The 21,745-nt window shown below is 37.7% G+C and overlaps 1 protein-coding gene across 2 annotated transcripts in view; it reads left to right on the top strand.

Annotated features, from left to right (window-relative positions):
• The window catches only part of PDGFD (platelet derived growth factor D), a 254,037-nt gene that overhangs the window by 164,041 nt on the left and 68,251 nt on the right, over positions 1–21,745 (top strand). For both annotated transcript variants that reach the window (XM_033204478.1, XM_033204477.1), the window contains exon 3: positions 1,038–1,218. In XM_033204478.1, the coding sequence (XP_033060369.1) occupies positions 1,038–1,218 (181 nt within the window). The remainder of the gene's footprint in view (positions 1–1,037; positions 1,219–21,745) is intronic.

The following is a 21,745-nucleotide window of genomic DNA, read 5'->3' as shown; positions in this document are numbered from 1 at the left end:
GAGACTTCTGCCACTGTTCACACTGAATGCCCATCATTTGCCTGTGACCTCAGCATCTGAAGTCACTGTGGAAAAGGTAGAGTGTAGGAGCGAGATACTGATGAGCAAAACTGAAAGAAATAGTTCAGCTTATCAAGTAGAACGTTCCACCATCTTAGGGGGCTGAAAGTAGAATAAGTACTCCCTGGAAGATGTTAACTATGTCACTGAGGATCTCCTACTATGTGATAGAATGATGGAACACTCTGGAGGTGCTTCGAAGACCAAATGCTCACAAGGATAACTAAAGAGGCTTTTGCTGACTTCTTCAATCCCAGGATTCTAGTTTCTCCGACCAATGCCAGAGGTGAACTTATGGTCTTAAGCTCATTCACATGTTGGTTTAACCAGCCCAGATTTTTCTGATATTGGCTAGCACACATCTATCCTTAAAGTTACACACTTTCCCTTATGATAAGTTTCATATTTTATGACATTTCAAAATCTTTATCATTTCAAAAGATAATTTGCAAAAAGAGAATATAGCAAATCATGTGTTTATCCATTAATTTTCTGTAATGGCATTACTGATTTTGTAAGCTATATAGATGTAGATCATTTACTTTCTCAAGAAAGCACCAAATGCGGTAAATTAATTCAGAGTGGGTATTTGTTTTAAAAACTTTATATAGTTAATATTTGAGCATATAACTGGAGTTACATCTCCTAAAATATGCCAAGAATTACAGATATTAGTTTTTCCAAGAAAACTTTTTAAAGCCGGATGCTCAGAAAGTGACCCATTTTGATTATCGAAGATTTAGGAACAGTCATGACTAAATGTATGTAAAGGTTTTCTCAGAATAGATTACTGAAGTTTGAATTTGTAAACCTAATACAAAAACCAGTTTTCCTTTTAACATTTCTGTACATTGTAATTTTCATTTCAGATTGTGGTCATGAAAAATCACATATGCTAGTTTTAATTTCTCAGTGAAAGTATGAATTTCAAAATATACTTTAATCAAAACATGTTCATTATGTCCAATTGATTCTAGGTATGATTTTGTGGAAGTTGAAGACATATCCGAAACCAGTACCATTATTAGAGGACGATGGTGTGGACACAAGGAAGTTCCTCCAAGGATAAAATCAAGAACAAACCAAATTAAAATCACATTCAAGTCCGATGACTACTTTGTGGCTAAACCTGGATTCAAGATTTATTATTCTCTGGTGGTGAGTACTTAACCACTTTATGATTAAGAGCAGACACTGGTTTCATGAAGTATAGAGATCAATTTTCTATGATCAAATTCAGTGAGGGTGAGTGAACTTTATTAATTGCTTATAACATGGTTTGTTCCTACCTTATGGTCAAAATGTTAAAATCCTTGTTAGTAAGAAGTACCATTTTGGATCTATTAAGTCAACCTTTGGGCCATGCATTTTGAAAGAGAGCATAGTAAATAGAAAAAGGGAAATCGTTTAGAATAAAGCAGATACTAAATTGACTTTTGATTCAACTGAGGCAAGGTAAACATTTAGCCAAATAGAAAGTATGTGAGAGTTAAACAGGTTTTCAGAATTAAAGCTCAAGAAAATAATTTCCTCTTTTGGTTTGAAAATTTGTGTATAAATTCTATTGCAGAAAAAAGTCCTGATGATTATAATTTCAATTATGACCCAGATTTGGGAGGGGTCTGTCTTATAATCATAGAGCCTCAGGGCTCACGAGCATCTGCAAAATCAAAAGGTCCAATACAGGACCCAAGAGTATGAATCCTGTTTGCTAGACTCATGCTTATTTGTAGTCTTTCTTTTCTCTACTCGAACACCTCAGCAGCCATTCTCAACTGTAAATGATTCTGACTGGTAGAAAATGTTCAACCTTATAATGAGCCAAAATCTACATTGTGAAAATGTTCAACCTTATAATGAGCCAAAATCTACATTGTAGTTAATTTTAGTCATTGGGTCACCCACAATCATGGGTTACACACAATCTTCTTTACTCATTCATACATTAATAAAACAATAGTAAGTTCCTGTTCTTTGTCAGGCATTCTGGTAGATGTAGTAGATACAAAGGTAAGCAGGACAGACAGGGTCCTTGAACCATCTGGAGCTTAAAGTCAGGTAGAGATGACAAAAAATTAAAAAGCAGTAACAGGCCAGGTGTGGTGGCTCATGCCTGTAATCCCTACACTTTGGAAGGCTGAAGTGGGAGGATCTCATGAAGCCAGGAATTTAAGACCAGCCTGGGCAACAAAGCAAGACCCTGTCTCAAAACAAGAACAACAACAACAACAACAACAAAAAACAGCAACAACTGAGAATGCTACATAATAAGACAGAATAACTGAGTGGTGTAGGTTAGGTCCACAGAGACATATGGATAATTTTGTCTATACATTAACATAAATATCCCAGAATCCTTCAGTTGTTTGTAGCATATTGCCTTTTGAGATCAATTTTCACTTTCTTTAAGTTTGTCTCTTTCCCTTTTCCAAGTGTGAATGCCAAAATAGAACACAGTACTATAAATGGCATCAGTTTATTGGGTTTTTTTCTCTTAAGAATTAAATTTTTAGAAAAGAAAAAAATCTTGCCTTTTAAAAAATCTAATTGTTTTTCTTTGCATTGTAGTGAATTATTAAACACTAAGTGAATTCTACATCAGAACATTGTAAATGAAAAAATAACATGCGGTAACACTGGTTCCAGTTTTAATTTAAAAATAATCCATCAAGCATGATTTACATTATTGAAAACTCATGCAGTTCTGCTCAGCATTAAAATTGAAGTGTGAACCTTCGGTTTCTACATTTATTTGCCTTTTAATATGTTCAGTGATGCATCTGTTCTCAATTGTTCACGGATGGAGCAGGCTTGGCATATTAGAATGGTGATGGATAGGTTTAGAGAAGAATTTTTTTTCCCTTAAAATACCAAGCGCTATTAGTGCTAATGTTTGGTTATGAGTAAGTTGAATGGTCCATAAGTCATTTAGAAACACCGTAACTCCAACATAATGTCTTTAAGGCAAAACAACCACTTTTGTAGAAAGCAGTAGGAGTACAGGTTTAAGGGAGAATCGATACTTTTGTTTGATGTGTTTTGGGTTATGGTATAGCCTCATAACTCATTTGTTGGTCAATTTTAAGTGAATATTGGACTGCCTCTATAGTTTGGATGTAAACTGTTTGGCATCGCTCCCCTGACTTATTTACCTCCACCAGTACTTTCAATTGGTGTTCTTTCTTTTTTGAAATGATGATATTACAACACTCTTGTGTATTTTTCTACTGGCCTGTTGGTCTGTGTCCATTGAAAATAGCTGCAGACTCTTTCTCCTCCTAATGGGCTTCTGGCCTTAAATATGGTCCACTAAAGCCAAAGTATTTTGGCAAACAAATTTTAAGGGATAGAATGAGCTTAACCTCCAGGTATGCAGAGACTCTAGATCGTGTGGCTTTTTGACAAAACTCTTCTGTTTGATTCTTGGCTCAGCAAGGATAGATCACATATGGCTTGACCACTGTACTGGGAAGATCACTTTATTCATGTTTAAATTTTACTCAGAGGGGCTTTAAAACAGGGTTTATAAACTTAAGAGACCAGGCTTAAAACTGGAAGTAGGCCAGGTGTAAATTAATAGGGAGACAGTGGGATTAAAAATGTCAATCCCTCTTCAAGTGTGTTTAATAAATTTTAGAATGCTAAACACATTTAGGAGCTAGAGTCAGCTGTTTTGCAACCCCTACTTTAAGGAATACTAGGTGCAAGAGAAATAAGAGCCTTAAGAATAGTTCGTGGCCAGGTGTGGTGGCTAAGACCTATAATCCTAGCATTTTGGGAGGCCGAGGCAGGAGGACCACTTGAGCCCAGAAATTTAAGTCCAGCCTGGGCAACATAGTGAGACCGTGTCTACAAAAAGTGGAAAAAGAAAAAAAAAGGCCAGGCATGATGGCACATGCCTGTAATCTCACCTATTCCAGAGCCTGAAGCTGGAGGATTGTGTGAGGCCAGAAGGTCAAGGCTGCAGTGAGCTGTGATGCCACCACTGCACTCCAGCCTGTGTGAGAGTGAGACTCTGTCAAAAAAAAACAAAAACAAAAACAAAAACAAAAAACCAGCACATGAGGAGTCAAGGTGCTCTTGGAAAATGCAGAGTAGCTGTTAGGATAGGTCATAGATCAAGATCACCACCCTTCTCATCTCTACCTCTCTACCTGCATACCTCCCATGGAACATCTCTGCTCTTCCTGCCTCAGGGACTCTCCAGGTGTACCTGGACATTCCCTGAAGCTGTAAGTAGTAGGTATCCAGGACTGCAAGAGCCTATTACACTGGAATCACATCTAGAAGTTTCATGTTCATAATGTTTTTGGAAAAGTGCAATGTACATTTTTAGTCAGTTTTTTTACTCTAGCAAACTGTGGAGACTAATGGATAACATCAAGATAACTTATTTTTGGTTGGGAATGATGCTTATATCACAGTTTTGTTTGATGTGTGGAATTCCATCTTCTACCTTCTTTTAGCGCCCTATCACGGTGCTCTCCCAGGGCATGGCAGCATAGCCATATGGGACCAGTGCCTTACTGTAAAGCATACCTTAGATTGAAGGCAGGATTCACCAGTTAGGAATGGTGCAATATTGAACAGCTTTCTTATCCTTTGCTTTTATATCTTTTAAATGGAGGTAATAATTGGAATTGGTATAAAATTTTAAAATGATAACAATTACTTAGCACAATGCCTAGGATGTATTAAGTGCTCAGTAAATGATGACAATAATTCTACCTTTTACCATCACAAATTATTTATATATCTGTCTCCTCCAGATACATGCTTATCTGCTTGTTGAGATACACACTTAGGATGTGTATCTCATTCCTATGTATAATTCTATACAGTGCCTTATACATGGCTAGACTGTGTGTTTGTTGAAATGACCCTTTCTTGAGAAAATATGATTCATAAAAGTTGTCTGATTTCATTTTCTTACTCTCCTATTCAGCCTTCTTTTCTGATTTTACCCCATTAAAGATAACAGATACTTTCAGAAAGCATAATTAAGCAGAATGGATAATGTTGTCAAATATTTGGTAGCGAGATGTGATTATCTAAATAAATAAGGATCTCCTACCACAAATCTACTTTGTTGGAGAACAAATGAATGGTTGGATGGTTAGGAATCTTTTTGAGAAGACTACTAAGTAGATTATTGGAAAGGTGTTTAATTACAAGGCTCCCAGTAGATGACGTACAGAGAACTGAACAAACAAGGGTATGAATTTCAACTCTGCTGCATACTGACTAATGGCCCAGTTTCCTCATCTGTAAAATGGTGATAATACTGCATGACATTAGGTTGTTTTGAGGATTAAATTAGATAACTTTTATAAACCACTTTGCCTGGAACTTATTAATTACTCAACTGTCTGTAGCTATTACTGTTATTATTATCACTGGCCTTATTATTAATATATCAGGTAACAGACAATCCTGTATAAATAGCCCACTTGCGTGTGTGTGTGTGTTAAAGTAAGGTACATTTTTTTAAATTCAAAAATAAAAAGTCAAATCATTTGAAAGCTTGGAAAGCTACTCAAAAACTTTATTGTTTTGTTAATGAAATCTTTATTTTATACATTGAAATTTGCTAATACCCATTATAACACTTTCTAAAATAAAAACCTGTTTTGTCATATCAGTTGCTTAGCTGTGTCTATCTCGGTAGTTAATTAAAGTGATGCTGTTATTTCCATTGGGAATGAAACTCAAATGAAGAATAGTTTTACATAAAAATGATTATTTAAAATAGAAAAAGAAGAAAAGGAAGAAGATGGAGAAGAGGAGGAGGAGAAGGAAGAGAGGAGAACAGCCCAGGAGTTGAAAAAGATAAGATTCTCAATTATAATAACTTTTGCAGACTCGAATTTTGCTCACCTAAAATTTACCAGCTGGTGAAACAAAAGCAGTATTATCAACAGCAAAATAAAGGTGAGCAATTCATCCTTATCCTCCTAAGCTGAATTCTTAAACAAAGCTAGAGAGTAAAGGAACTCAGTCGCTTTACAAAGTGTGGAAATGTCATCTTTACTTGCACATCCAGATAAAATCATTGACCATTCTGAACACCCATGATATTTTGGGCACTTCAGCCAGGACTATATCTACATACCCAAGGATTGTCAGAGTGAGGGCAGTAATCCCTACAGCAGATTCTGTTTACCTCAGTTTCTTTCCCTCAAATATATCCCAGTGGAGATTTTGGAGCTGCAAGAGCTGCAAGAGCTGCAATAGTTTCATATATGCCTACTGTAAGCTAGACAAGGCATGTCCATGTCCTGGAGATACAGCAGTGAGGAAGACAGGCAGAACCTCTGCTGTCAGGAACACTCATAGCAGTAGGAGGAAACAGATAATAAGCATATAAGTAGAGAAGTACATGCATACACAGAAACATAGACATTTGAACCTCAATAAAAGCAGGTAAAAGAAAATAGTGTGTTGGAGAGTGATTAGTATGGAGCCCATTCCAGCTAGGGAGTCAAGGATGATCTGTGGATGTAAAATTTCAATGGAGACCTGAAATATTAGGAGGCAGTGATGCAAAGTTGTAGAAGAAGAGTGCACTAAGCAAAAGGAGAGCAAATGCTAAGACCCTAAAACAGAAAAGAGAAGGCACCTTTCTCTTGGTAGTGATGATTTTCTGCATTCAGGCTGCTGAAAGGAAGCAAAGACAAGAGAGGGAAGCAGCCCAGTAGGTCACTCCTCTCTCAGTCAAAGGTGAGAAAGGTTTCTTATCTTTATCTCAGACCATCCTCTTGTGGATATCTCTCAAGTCTTTCAGCACTTAGATGGGATAAGGTAGCTAAAACCAGAGGGTTGGCTAAGATGAGTTGCTACAAAAGCATCCATAAGACTGGAAACAAAGATAATCCAAAGGGTTAGATACTAGTATTAATCTTTTTATTATTATTATTATTCTATAGCATATTTATCATTATTATTATCATCATCAGGACTGTCCCACCAAATATAATTTTTATAGGGGAAGGAACCTTGTATGTTTTGTTTATCAGAGTGCATGGCATATAAAAGGTGTTCAATAAAAAGTCTGTTCAAAAATGCGCTGAAACACATGCATAACTAGAAAGAGCCAAACAATATTATAATGGGACTTCATTTCACCTCACGTTCTGTGTGCTCTCATTCCTTCTTACCTACCTGTTCCTCTTCTGCTCCCCAACCCCTGAAGAGCCCAATTTTCCCTTTATTCCCCTCACCCATTACATTTCCTTGTAGACCGAGCCATACATATCCTTTGTCAAATTTTCCTTTGCTTCAGGATTGTATTAAATTTTATTCTTCACTGTCCCATGAACTCTATTAAAGTTCTCATTATGTACTGCATTTACGATCTGTCTGTGTGGACAGAAAGCAATCCAGGGATGTGGTCAGGGTCAGACAGGTGGATAGCAGAGCAAGAGGGACAAAAATGTATGTACCAGAACCCCTGGGTGAATGCTGTTGTCCTGGACTGGAAAGCCTAGGGCCCAGAGAAAATGAAGGCACTTCAGTGATGCTGGCTGAAGCACGCACTCTTTAAGAACAGATTCTCGCTGTCGCAGGATGTTATAGGCAGGGTTAGATACGTGTTCTTATTTACTATTTCACAAATACTCTAAAATTTCACCAATTACAGAGATCATTTTGATGGACTAATGTTCTCTTTGGGAAGGTTATGTTAATCAAATTGTTTTCCTAAAACCTAAATGGAGTACATATGAGAACTTTAGTAGAGTTCATGGGACAGTGAAGAATAAAATTTGATATAATCCTGAAGCAAAGGCAAGTTTAACAAAGAATATGGCTGGGTCTCTAAGCAAATGGTAATGGGTGAGGGGAATAAAGGGAAAATTGGACTCTTCAGGGGTTGGGAAGCAGAAGAGGAACAGGTAGGTAAGAAGGAATGGGAGGAAACAGAAAGTGAGGTGAAATGAAGTCCTATAATAATATTGTTTGGCTCTTTCTAGCCATGCATCTATTTCAATGCCTTTTTGAACAAACTTTTTATTGAGCACCTTTTATTTGCCATGCACTATTATAAACAAAACATACAAGGTTCCTTCCCCTATAGAAATTATAATTTGGTGAGACAGTCCTGATGATGAAAATAATGTTAAATATACTAAAAATAATAACAAGATTAATAATACTACCTAATCTTTTTTGATTACTTTGAGGATTTCAAAGTATGAGGCATTGTATGTGAAGTGCTTAATACAATGACTGGCATGTTGTAAATATTCTGTTGCTGTTAAGTCTTGCATGAATGCATCTCCATGAAGCGTGGATTAGGGAAAATATAGAATTTAAAGCTGCATCATCTTAGACATCTAATACTTATGCTAATCCTGTTATTTTACAAGTGACTCAATAAACACAGGTTAGGTAACTTTACAAATGAGTCAGTGAAAACACAGAGATTAGGAGCATGCCTGTGGTCACAGAGCTCAAACATATGTGCTGCTATCCCTGAGATAGGAAAGCTGTGGACCCACTCCACAGAAAAATAAATATATTCAAAGTTGTGCATAAAGTTGCAGGGAGGCCCCTGAATCTCATCCATAACATACTGTGCATGTGCACCCACAGATGTGGTTAAGCACCCCACTCTTGCTGCCTTTGCGAGTTATCTGACTTTGAGACTGTTGTTTTGCACGTTGACTAGTCCTGATACAAGCAGTGTTTGAAATAATACTTTACTGCTGTAATTTTCCTCATAAACCCTGGTCACTGATCATATGAGCAGATGACTCCCCGATGTGCTGAGTAAACACATTTCCAGCTTTGACAGGGATGCTGTGTAATGTCACTTGGAAAGTTCAGTATCCTGTTTATCTAGTATCTAATTATATGGGCATGCAATAAGTAAACTTTAATCCTTGAAAATCAGAAAACTGTAGTGATTTTTAGATAAATGTGCCTCTTTATATGCATATAACCTTTTCTGTATATCTGTGGTCTTTGGTGTACTAATATTTTGATAGATGAAGAAAATAAGGAAAACAAAGTAGGAAAAAGCTATTCAAGCTATTTGAGAAAATGGCCTGCATATTTAAGATATGTCAACAACAAAGCAGTGTTACTTAGAGAGTGATGAAGTGAAACCTTGGTATTAAAAAAATGTCTCCACCTATTCACTTATAAATTCAACAAATATGTCTGAAGACTTACTGTGGATAATAAGAAAATGATAGTCCTGAGGGAGAGAAAGGTGCACAATTAATAAGGCAGGGCGAATTGCAGTGATAAACTGTGCATGGAGTATTTGGGGCACACAAGAAATAGGGGCATTTAACCTCACAAAGGAGAGAATTGCTGGGCTGTGTTAGGGAGGCAACAACATCCCAGGAAGAGGGCGTTGCCTGCATAAAGGCCTGAAAAAGCAAGGCATTTCAGAGTATCCCGATGAGTTAATTCAGAGCGTTGCAGGTAAGGGTGCTAATCACTTATTAGCCTTTCTTTATTTTAGCTAATAGGCAAAAGATACAAGAAGCCAAAAGGACTCAAAAGTAGCAGTTTCATTAATATGAGTCCAAGAAACACTAAAGCTCAAGTCTTTCTAGTAAAACTAGAATGGAGAACTTGGGTGGAATGAAAAGCCACAGGGTAAGTGTACAACAACTGTGATTCAAATTCAGACTAAAGGATGCTTGGGAGGGCTCAAGGTTGATAAACAGCCATGGGTACACTTACACAGTCTTCCTACTGCATGGAAGATCACAAGTCTGGTTACAAATGGTCATAAATAGTCACAATCAGGTGGGATAGCCAGCAGGGAGGTACGTTGTGCTTAGCCAGGAAGAGGAGGAGAGCCGCGACCTTTCCAAGTGATTGGTCCGAGAAGTAGCAACCCAAGAGAGAAATGGGGTGGGAAAGGAAGGAAGATGGAAGAAGTTGTAACCAGCCAATGGGTTCACCTTGCCCGCTGCTTAAACAGAGCCAATTTATCAAGACAGGGGAATTGCAATAGACAAAGAGCTTAATTTACACAGAGTCAGCTGTATGGAAGACCAGAATTTTATTATTACTCAAATCAGCCTCTCCAAAAACTCAAGGATTGGAGTTTGTAAGGATACATTTGGTTGGGGGGGGGGTGGAAAATGGGGGAGTGCTGATTGGTCAGGATGGAGATGAAATTGTAGGAAGTTGAAGCTGTCCTCTTGTGCTCAATCAGTTCCTGATTGGGGGCCATAAGGCCAGATGAACCAGTTTATTGATCTGAGTGGTGCCAGCTGATCCATCCAGTGCAGGTTCTGCAAAATATCTCAAACACTGATCTTAGATTTCACAATAGTGATGTTATCCAGGAGCAGTTTGAGAGGTTGAGAATATTGCAGCCTCCAGCTGCATGACTCCTAAACCATAATTTCTAATTTTGTGGCTAATTTCTTAGACCTGTAAAGACAGTTTAGTCCCCAGTCAGGAAGGGGGTTTGTCTTGAGAAAGAGCTATTACCGTCTTTGTTTCCTAGTTAAACTAAAAACTAAGCTCCTCCCAAAGTTAGTTGGCCTATACTCAGGAATGGATAAAGTTAAAAGCAAGATGGAATCGGTTAGGTCAGGTCTCTTTCACCATCATAATTTTCTGTTACAATCTTTGCGAAGATGCTTTCCAAGTGATGAAAGGGAAAAATACTTGTTGATGTCTCCATATCGTGGGGCTGGGGCAGTAATATGGAAAGAAGAGTTCCCTGCTACAAAAGAGCAAGGGGCTGTGTGCCATAAAGGCTGGGAGCCCACAGTAAGTTTTATGTTTTAAGTTTTTCAATCAGTTATCTTTGGTAACAGTCCTTGGGAACTCTATTCAACTCTTTTTTTTTTTTTTTTTTAATTATACTTTAAGTTCTAGGGTACATGTGCATAACGTGCAGGTTTGTTACATATGTATACTTGTGCCATGTTGGTGTGCTGCATCCATCAACTCGTCAGCACCCATCAATTCATTATTTATATCAGGTATAACTCCCAATGCAATCCCTCCCCCCTCCCCTCTCCCCATGATAGGCCCCCGTGTGTGATGTTCCCCTTCCCGAGTCCAAGTGATCTCATTGTTCAGTTCCCACCTATGAGTGAGAACATGTGGTGTTTGGTTTTCTGTTCTTGTGATAGTTTGCTAAGAATGATGATTTCCAGCTTCATCCATGTCACTACAAAGGACGCAAACTCATCCTTTTTTATGGCTGCATAGTATTCCATGGTGTGTATGTGCCACATTTTCTTAATCCAGTCTGTCACAGATGGGCATTTGGGTTCATTACAAGTCTTTGCTATTGTGAATAGTGCCGCAATAAACATACGTGTGCATGTGTCTTTATAGCAGCATGATTTATAATCCTTTGGGTATATACCCAGTAGTGGGATGGCTGGGTCATGTGGTACATCTAGTTCTAGATCCTTGAGGAATCGCCATACTGTTTTCCATAATGGTTGAACTAGTTTACAATCCCACCAACAGTGTAAAAGTGTTCCTATTTCTCCACATCCTCTCCAACACCTGTTGTTTCCTGACTTTTTAATGATTGCCATTCTAACTGGTGTGAGATGGTATCTCATTGTGGTTTTGATTTGCATTTCTCTGATGGCAAGTGATGATGAGCATTTTTTCATGTGTCTGTTGGCTGTATGAATGTCTTCTTTTGAGAAATGTCTGTTCATATCCTTTGCCCACTTTTTGATGGGGTTGTTTGTTTTTTTCTTCTATATTTGTTTGTGTTCTTTGTAGATTCTGGATATTAGCCCTTTGTCAGATGAGTAGATTGCAAAAATTTTCTCCCATTCTGTAGGTTGCCTGTCCCAAATCATGAATGAACTTCCATTCACAATTGCTTCAAAGAGAATAAAATACCTAGGAATCCAACTTACAAGGGATGTAAAGGACCTCTTCAAGGAGAACTACAAACCACTGCTCAGTGAAATAAAAGAGGACACAAACAAATGGAAGAACATACCATGCTCATGGATAGGAAGAATCAATATCGTGAAAATGGCCATACTGCCCAAGGTTATTTATAGATTCAATGCCATCCCCATCAAGCTACCAATGAGTTTCTTCACAGAATTGGAAAAAACTGCTTTAAAATTCATATGGAACCAAAAAAGAGCCTGCATTGCCAAGACAATCCTAAGTCAAAAGAACAAAGCTGGAGGTGTCACACTACCTAACTTCAAACTATATTACAAGGCTACAGTAACCAAAACAGCATGGTACTGGTACCAAAACAGAGATATAGACCAATGGAACAGAACAGAGTCCTCAGAAATAATACCACACATCTACAGCCATCTGATCTTTGACAAACCTGAGAGAAACAAGAAATGGGGAAAGGATTCCCTATTTAATAAATGGTGCTGGGAAAATTGGCTAGCCATAAGTAGAAAGCTGAAACTGGATCCTTTCCTTACTCCTTATACGAAGATTAATTCAAGATGGATTAGAGACTTAAATGTTAGACCTAATACCATAAAAACCCTAGAAGAAAACCTAGGTAGTACCATTCAGGACATAGGCATGGGCAAGCACTTCATGTCTAAAACACCAAAAGCAACGGCAGCAAAAGCCAAAATTGACAAATGGGATCTAATTAAACTAAAGAGCTTCTGCACAGCAAAAGAAACTACCATCAGAGTGAACAGGCAATCTATTCTACTCTTGTACTCACTCTGGCTCTAAGAAGACCTAGCTGACCTGCTCTATTTGCTGTAAGATTCAGCCATTCTAACTGGGAAGTTAAAAATCCCATGAGCTTTAGAGACCCCAGTCTCCTCTCCTAGGTGAATGAAGGAATTAGAAATCAATCAGACGGGACTCATCCAGCCTTGAAAACAACTGTCCTAGACATTCCTTTTATCAGTGGAAATGTGACAGATTAAGGCTAACCTCCACTCAAGATTGTGCCTTTCACCTGGGAGAAAATTGAGCTACAGATTCAAAGTGAATCTTTTCTTATTTTGCAATTGAAAATGGAAGCCAGACAGGAAAAACATCAAGAAAATTGAAAAGTCATGGAGCCACCTCTGCAAAAGAGAGGTACATGAATAAATAATCAAGTAATCATTGCTTCTTGGCTGGGCCCGGCTAATCACTTTCTGATTGGTCTCCCGCCCTCCTGTCTGCCACATCTCCAATCTGTGCTGCACCTGGTTACCTGCTAAAGTAGAGCTGTGATCATATTTTTCCAGCTGAAAAATTATGACTGACTCCCAGTTTTCTCTGGAAAAATGTCCAGATACTTCACTCTGATACTGAGAGTCTTCCGTGTTCTTACCACAGCCTAACATTGTAGTTGCAATTCTCTCTTTTCCTCACCCATACTCTTTGGTCCAGATGAACAGAACAATTCCCTGATAACCTAGTCACCTCAGGATTCCTCATCTCTCATTCCTGGCAATTACATTTCTCATGCATATTTCCTTAAGAATGCAAGCCCTCTTCTGCCTGTCAAAGTCATATTCTTGTCAAAAAATATCACTAGCCCTTGGGCAGGCACAGTAGCTCACACCTGTAATCCCAGCACTTTGGGAGGCTGATGCAGGAGGACTACTTGAGGCCAGGAGTTCAAGACCAACTAGTCATATATAGCAAGACCCCCATCTCTTTAAAAGAACTTAAAAATTATTTATGCATGGTGGTGCATGCCTGTGGTCCCAGCTACTTGGGCAGTTGAGGTAAGAGGATCACTTGAGCCCAAGTTTGAGGTTACAGTGAGCTATGATTTCACCACTGGACTTCAGCCTTGGTAATAAGGCAAGACCTTGTCTCAAAAAATATGTGTGTGTATTAATATATATTAAATAAATATAAATAAATACAATTATTTAATATATTTAATTAGTTTTTAGCACCTCAGCCGCATAAACTTCCTCTCCATCAAGTACTCAGATTACTGTTCTTGTAAATCAACATTATGGCTATTCAAGGAATAAAGTACATGTATACAACATATATTTGATTTATGTAGAAATATAAACAAACAAAAAAACACCCATAGGTCCCATCACTTAAACATAACTACTATGAATATTTTGGCACATTTCTTTTTTTTTAACTTTTAAGTTCAGGAGTACATGTGGAGCTTTGTTACATAGGTAAAATTGTGTCATGGCGGTTTGTTGTACAGATTATTTCATCACCCAGGTATTAAGCCTAGTACCCATTAGTTGTTTTTCCTTATCCTCTCCCTTCACCACCACTCCACCCTCTAAAAGACCCCAGTGTGTCTTGTTCCCCTCTGTGTGTCCATGTATTCTCATCATTTAGCTCCCACTTATAAGTGAGAACATGCTGTATTTGGTTTTCTGATCCTGCATTAGTTTGCTGAGAATAATGGCCTCCAGGTCCATCCATGTCCCTGCAAAGGATGTGGTGTCATTCTTTTTTATGGCTGCATCATATTCCATGGTGTATATGCACCACATTTTGTTTATCCAATCTAACATTGATGACCACATGTCTTGATTCCATGTCTTTGCTATTGTAAATAGTGCTGCAATGAACATATGCATGCATATGTCTTTATAATAGAATGATTTATATTCCTTTGGGTATATACCCAATAATGGATTGCTGAGTTGAATGGGATTAATATTTCTGTCTTTAGGCCATTGAGGAGTCAGTGGCTCCTCAATGGTTGAACTAATTTACACTTCCACTGACAGTATACAAGCATTCGTTTTTCTCCATGACCTTGCCAGCATCTGTTATTTTTTGACTTTTTACTAATAACTATTCTGACTGGTGTAAGATGGTATCTCATTGTGGTTTTGATTTGCATTTTTCTAATGATCGGTTTTTTCATATGATTGTTGGCCACATGTATGTCTTCTTTTGAAAAGTATCTGTTCGGGTCCTTTGCCCACTTTTTATGGGGTTATTTTTTTCTTGTAAATTTGTCCAAGTTTCTTATAGATTCTGGATATTAGACCTTTGTCAGATGCATAGTTTGCAAAAATTTTCTCCCATTCTGTAGGTTGTCTGTTTACTATCTGTTGATAGTTTCTTTTGCTGTGCAGAAGCTCTTTAGTTTCATTAGAGCTTTTTTGCCAATGTTTTGCTTTTGTTGCAAATGTTTTTTGGTATATTCATCATGAAATCTTTGCCCATGTCCATGTCCTGAATGGTATTGCCTAAATTGTCTTTCAGGATTTTTTTAGTTTTAAGTTTTACATTTTAGTCATTAATCCATCGTGAGTTAATTTTTGTATATGGTATAAGAAAGAGGTCCAGTTTCAGTCTTCTGCATATGGCTAGCCAGTTCTCCCAGCACCATTTACTGAATGAAGAATCATTTCCCCATTGCCTGTTTTTGTCAGGTTTGTCAAAGATCAAATAGTTGTAGGTGAGTGGTCTTATTTTGCGGTTCTCTATTCTGTTCCATTGGTCTATGTGTCTGTTTGTACCAGTGACACTCTGTTTTGGTTACTGTAACCCTGTAAGTATAGTTTGAAGTCAGGTTGCGTGATGCCTCCAACTTAGTCATTTTTGCTTAGGATAGCCTTGGCTATTTGGGGTCTTTTTTGTTTCCATATGAATTTTAAAATAGTTTTAATTCTAATTATGTGAAGAATGTCAGTGATAGTTTAATGAGAATAGCATTGAATCTATAAATTTCTTTGGGCAGTATGGCCATTTTCATGATACTGCTTCTCTCTATCCATGAGCATGGAATGTTTTTCCATTTGTTGGTGTCATCTCTAATTTCTTGGAGCAGTGTTTGTAGTTCTTCTTGTAGGGATCTTTCACCTCCCCACTTAGCTGTGTTGCTAAGTATATTTTATTCTTTTTGTGGCAATTGTGAATGGGAGTTTGTTCTTGATTTGGCTCTCAGCTTGCCTGTTTTTGGTGTATAAGAATGCTAGTGATTTTTGCACATTGATTTTGTGTGCTGAGACTTCCTTGAAGGTGTTTTTCAGTGTAAAAAGCTTTTGGGCTGAGATGATGGGGTTTTCTAGATACAGGATCATGTTATCTGCAAACAGGGATATTCTGACTTTCTCTCTTTCTGTTCGGATGTCCTTTATTTCTTTCTGTTGCCGGATTGCCCTGGCCAGAACTTTAATACTATATTGAATAGAGTGCTGAGAGAGGGCATCCTTGTCTTGGGCTGCTTTTCGCAGTACATTTCTTTCTAGTCTTTTTAATCCATAAAAACCCACATGCATGCCTCACTATCTCTACTAAAGCAAAAGTTCCTTGAAGGTAAGGAATGGCTCACACCTGCAGCGTCTATTACTGTGCATTTTGCTCAGCAGGCCTCAAAATATTTAACTGAGCTGAACCGACAAGCACTCATTGAATACCTAAGATGTGTTTGATATTTTGGAGTAAAAGCAACAAAATCTATCCCCAATGACGTATTAAGTGACAGTATATAAAGAGACCATCATTTATGTTTATAGGAATCTGAAAGACTTGTTCTCTCCCACTCGGATGTTGCAGTCATACCAGCGTACCAAGGGCCCTTAGCTGCTTTGTTCCAGGGCTTACTGGGCATTGGAGGAATGGGGGTGAGGATTGGGTTCAGAGTAAGGATCAAGGTTGGAGGGGCATTATAAGGGTCAAATGTCAGGGAAACTGTGGAATAGAAATGAAGCATATAACCAGGTATTCTGATTCTGAAGTCAGTCTCTGCAACATTTTAACCTGTAAGAGGCATATAGTTGCACCAATAGTAACCTGACCTTACATCAGACTGTGTAATTGTAACACCATAGCAGACAAGATTTGGGTCCTCTGTTGATGAGACTGCTGAGCTGGCCTTCCTCATGGACAGCAGCAGCAGCCTTAAAAGACTTAGGGCTTCTTAATAATTGTCCCAGGTCTCTGGAATCCCAATAGTCTGTAATTCTAGCAGATCTTAACTGAGACCTCAAGAGCATTCCAGGTTTTTAAAACACTCCAAAACCATTCATTTGATTTTTTTTTTTTTAGGTTTTATGTAAAGAGTAGAGGGTATGTGAATCAGAAACACTCAAATTCAAATCTGTGTATTATCTATAAGATCTGGGGATGTCAGTTAAACTGTCCAAGCTGCTGTTTCATCATTTGTAAAATGGGAAGGATTCATCTGCATTATAAAGCTGCTTGAAGATTATCTTCAAAATATACGGGTTTGGTACACAGTCTGTGTACAACAGATAGAGATGTTATTATTACCGTTACCATTAAATGTCTTTGGAGGGTGTCTTAGTCCCTTTTCTATTGCTATAAATGAATACTTGAGACTGGGTAATTTTTTTAAAAGAGAAATTTATTTCTTACAGTTTTGGAGGCTAGGAAGCTCCAAGGTCTAGGGGCTGTATATGGTGAGGGCCTTCTAGGCCTTCTTGCTGGTATGGATTCTCTGCAGAGTCCCAAGATAGCATAGAGAATTACACGGTAAGGGAGTTCACAAGAAAGAGCCAACCTGACTTTTTTGTAACAGACACACTTCTATGATAACTAACCCACTCCCATGCTAACACATTAATCCATTAACCCAGTAATCCATTAACCAGTAAGTGAATTAATCACTTCTTATAGGCCCCATCTCTCAATATTGTTATATTGGGGATTATGTTCCAACTTGAGTTTTGGAGAGGACAATCATTCAAAACATAGCAGAGAGTTAGAGTCCAAATAAGCATTTTCCTTAGTCATTTCAGGCTGTTATTAAAAAGCACCTTAGACTTCGTGGCTTATAGGCAACAGAAATTTATTTCTCATGGTACTGGAGCTTGACATCAAGCTCTGACATCAAGTTGCCAGCATGGTCAGGTTTTGGTGAGGGCTCTCTTGTGGGTTGTAGATTCCAAATTTTTCGTAGCTTCACATGACATATGATGGAAAGCGGGTGAAAGCTCTCTGGGGTCTCTTTTATAAGGTTGCTATTCCCATTCTACATCCCTAAGGCCCTACCTCCACACACTATCATATTGGGCATTTAAATTTCAAAGTATGAATTTTGGGGGGACACAAATATTCAGTCCACAACAGTATTCAAGGTCTTTTAAGAGGCACAAGAAAAACACTAGAGAACCCCATAAAGTAAGAGAATACCTAGTGCAGTGAGATTCCACTTCCCAGTTCGATGCCCACAACCCTGGCAGTGTTGGCAGGACAAGAAGCTAAAAATTGCGCCTAGCTGTATTCAGCAACGACACATTAGATGTACCTTTCTTGGTCAGTCCCCTCTTAATTATTCATGAAAACAGCTGAAATATACCTTTGACATTAAAATTCCAACCTTAATAGTAAATTTGGACTTGAAGTTTCTTGATGTCACTGCTACAGAAAGGCATTCATTTCTCATAGAATTCTACAAAACACTGTGCACATAGCCTTAATGTATTCCTTTGGCTCTAACACAAGCCAGGTGTCTAAAATGCATTGCAATTCAAGGCCAGAAGTATGCCATATGATTTTCTGGCATTCTCTTTTTTCCTGAAATGCCAAAAACAGATTTTTTAAAGAAAAAGACAATAAAACCCCTAGTATTTTAATCTCTATACTATCTCTATAACAGATAAAAAGAAATATGAATAACTAATACAAAATTATTTAGCTATAGGAGATAACCTAGATAGGGAAGTGGGTTTCAATTAGTGTGTGTGTGTATATATATATACACACACATACAAAGTCTTAACTATGAAAGCATTTATGAAGGAAAATCAGTGTTATAAAGGCAGAGCTCTAATTTAAGATTGCAGGCCAGTGCCTAATTTTGATTTAATGTTACAATTAGTTAGAATAAACAATTGCAAATGATTCCATTTTCTTCTGAACCTTTTGTAAGAGCATCCCTTGTGTAGCAAAAAATGTATATATGCTATTTTCAATATAAAAATAGAATGTTTATTTCTCAGCCAGCTATAGGCAGAATGGCAAAGCAGATCTTACGTTTTGTGGCCTGTTTTCTCTTAGAATTATCTACAAACCTGACTCACCCCATCTCTGTGTTCCATCCTTACCAAATGCCCAAAAGTTATTTCCTCACAAATCACAACAACTAGCAAATCTTTCTTGTAGACCAGGCTGGAAGCTAATTTTCTAATGAATTACATAACTCATTCTTTCTACAAACATTTTAGTGGCTCTCAATCTCCATGGCAGGTACCAAGCAAGGACTTAGGGATACAAATAAAATATGAAACCTCCCTGCCAGACAGTTGCATGAGTCAGTCGTGGTAAGATGAGTGATAGCCCGAAATACATCTGAGGGTGTGTAGGATGGGAGAACAGAGAAAAAAAGAGAAGGTGGTCTGGAAGTGATTTACAGAGGAAGAAAGCTGACCTGAAGAAGGAGTGAGGAATTGTTTAATACAAGTAGAGGGAACAAAATGAGTTATCTACTGGTAACAGTTTAAAGCCTTATCCTTCCCAAAGTATTTGCATTTAAAAGCAATAAAACCTAAAGCCAAAGGGAAAAAAGAAAGTTGGCCAAAGACTTCAGGCTTTAACTATAGAGTATAATTTAGACTGCAGAAAGAAAGTACCACAATTCCAGGAAAATGACCAATGGTTTGCATTAGAGTTTTCTTTTAAACATAGATGTCCAGAACTGATGCCTGACTCACTGAATCAGTATCTCATGGGGAAAGCATCTGCAAAGCTCCAGTTATAAAACTCCTGAGCTGATTCCTATGTACTGCCTTGTTAAGAATTATTTCTCTTAATATGAATCCTTAATGTATGAAGCAGAGCCCCAGAATTCATCCCTTTCTCTGACAGTACCACCCCCAAGTTCATGTTTGCCACTCATTTTACCACTTTGGTAGCACTGAGCTCACTGTACCTGTTTTACAGAGTTTATGTTTTTTCACTAGACTGGAAACACTTCAGAGACAATGACGTCACTTAGTACAGGGGTACAAGACAGTTACTCAATATATGTTTCTAAAAGAATTAATTTTTCAGTTCAGCTATCTTTTGCCAAATCTACGAACATTTCTAAAACACTTTGTATGTTACAAGCATGCCATAGGATTAAATGAGATCAGATATGGGAAAGCACTTTCTAAAATGTAAGTGACCCACATGGTCTTGAAGTATTGTAACAAACTACTGGGAGCGTCTTAATTCCATTAAAAAAAAAAAAAAAAAAAAAAAACTCAGTAGGCTGGAATGTTTCTCTCATTCAATTCACACTTGCATATCAGTATAAACATATTTAAGTCCCATAAAAAGAGACATCTTAATTAATTTGTTTTCTTAATACCCTTCAAACAAACAGCCTTCTAGTTTACATGTTTCATTAGTTAATTTTCTGTGTGGGAACATTAGGAGAGAGAGAGGACCCAGGTGGCCATTTTGAAAGACAATATTCATGTTTTGAAATGTTCATAAAAAAAGAAAACAGCCCTGCAACCTTAAGAACACCATCCCTATCCATTGTTCATTTTCTTCCCTCAGGAAACTGGATTTCATTCTGAAGATATCATTGCTCTTATTATCAGTTAAGAGAAAATCCCTTCAATTTGCTATTGAAAAACGTTTGTTCACACAGAAAAACATCCAACAACAACACTACTGGTTTCTGTTTTCCCAGCTGTTAGCAATGGAAATGACACTCTTTAGGATGATGGAGCCGGATGGTGAAGCTGCAGCAATCTCATATCCTAATCTCTCCTGTACTGTGTGGCTGTGCAAGTTTGTTTTCTGAGCACTTATTACACAGTATCAGCCTTCTTTAACCCTTTTCTAACAATTCTGTAATGTCTGCTTTACTGGTTCCTCACCACATTTCAGTTTGGATGACAACAGCCTCATCTTATCATTTGGACTACTGGCCTTAGCAACCCTATTTCTAAAGGAAAAGTGTCTCTGTACATAATAGATACCATTACCCTCAAAATACATAATAAGTGGCAAGTGTCCCCCATCCCCACTCCTTTTATGGGTGAAAAACGGTCATCCTAGACACACATGGTATGTTTTAATCAAAATATAATCAAAATAAGACAAAGAAACATGTGCATTACTTGATCTATCTTTTTTATACTCTCATATTATCACTGTCAAGAGCGATTTAGAGTGGCTGATTCAACAAATAATTACGGGGACCTGTTGTATGCTTGGTACTGGGGGAATTCAAGGAACCTAGCTCAGGTTTTAAAGAAGAGTTAAAACAATATTAAATGCATGAACAGTTGATCATGGTGAATAAGCTTTGGGATGTGTTGCTGGATTTGGTTTGCCAGTATTTTATTGAGGATTTTTGCATCAATGTTTATCAGGGATATTGGCCTGAAGTTTTCTTTTGTTGTTGTGTCTCTGCCAAGTTTTGGTATCAGGATGATGCTGGTCTCATAAAATGAATTAGGGAGGAGTGCCTCTTTTTCAATTGTTTGGGATAGTTTCAGAAGGAATGGCACCAGCTCATCTTTGTACCTCTGGTAGAATTTGACTGTGAATCCGTCTCGTCCTGGGCTTTTTTTGGTTGGTAGACTAATAATTACTGCCTCAACTTCAGAACTTATTGTTGGTCTATTCAGGGATTCGACTTCCTCCTGGTTTAGTCTTGGGAGGGTATATATGTCCAGGAATTTATCAATTTCTTCTAGATTTTCTAGATTATTTGTGTAGAGGTGTTTATAGTATTCTCTGATGGTAATTTGTATTTCTGTGGGATCAGTGGTGATACCCCCTTTATCATTTTTTATTCTGTTTATTTGATTCTTCTCTCTTTTCTTCTTTATTAGTCTGA

Source organism: Trachypithecus francoisi, unplaced genomic scaffold, assembly GCF_009764315.1.
Source record: "Trachypithecus francoisi isolate TF-2019V2 unplaced genomic scaffold, Tfra_2.0 Lachesis_group8, whole genome shotgun sequence".
In the NCBI taxonomy this organism is placed as follows: Eukaryota; Metazoa; Chordata; class Mammalia; order Primates; family Cercopithecidae; genus Trachypithecus; species Trachypithecus francoisi.
The sequence above is the reverse complement of the archived record's forward strand: the minus strand, read 5'-3'. Positions and strand labels throughout refer to the sequence as shown.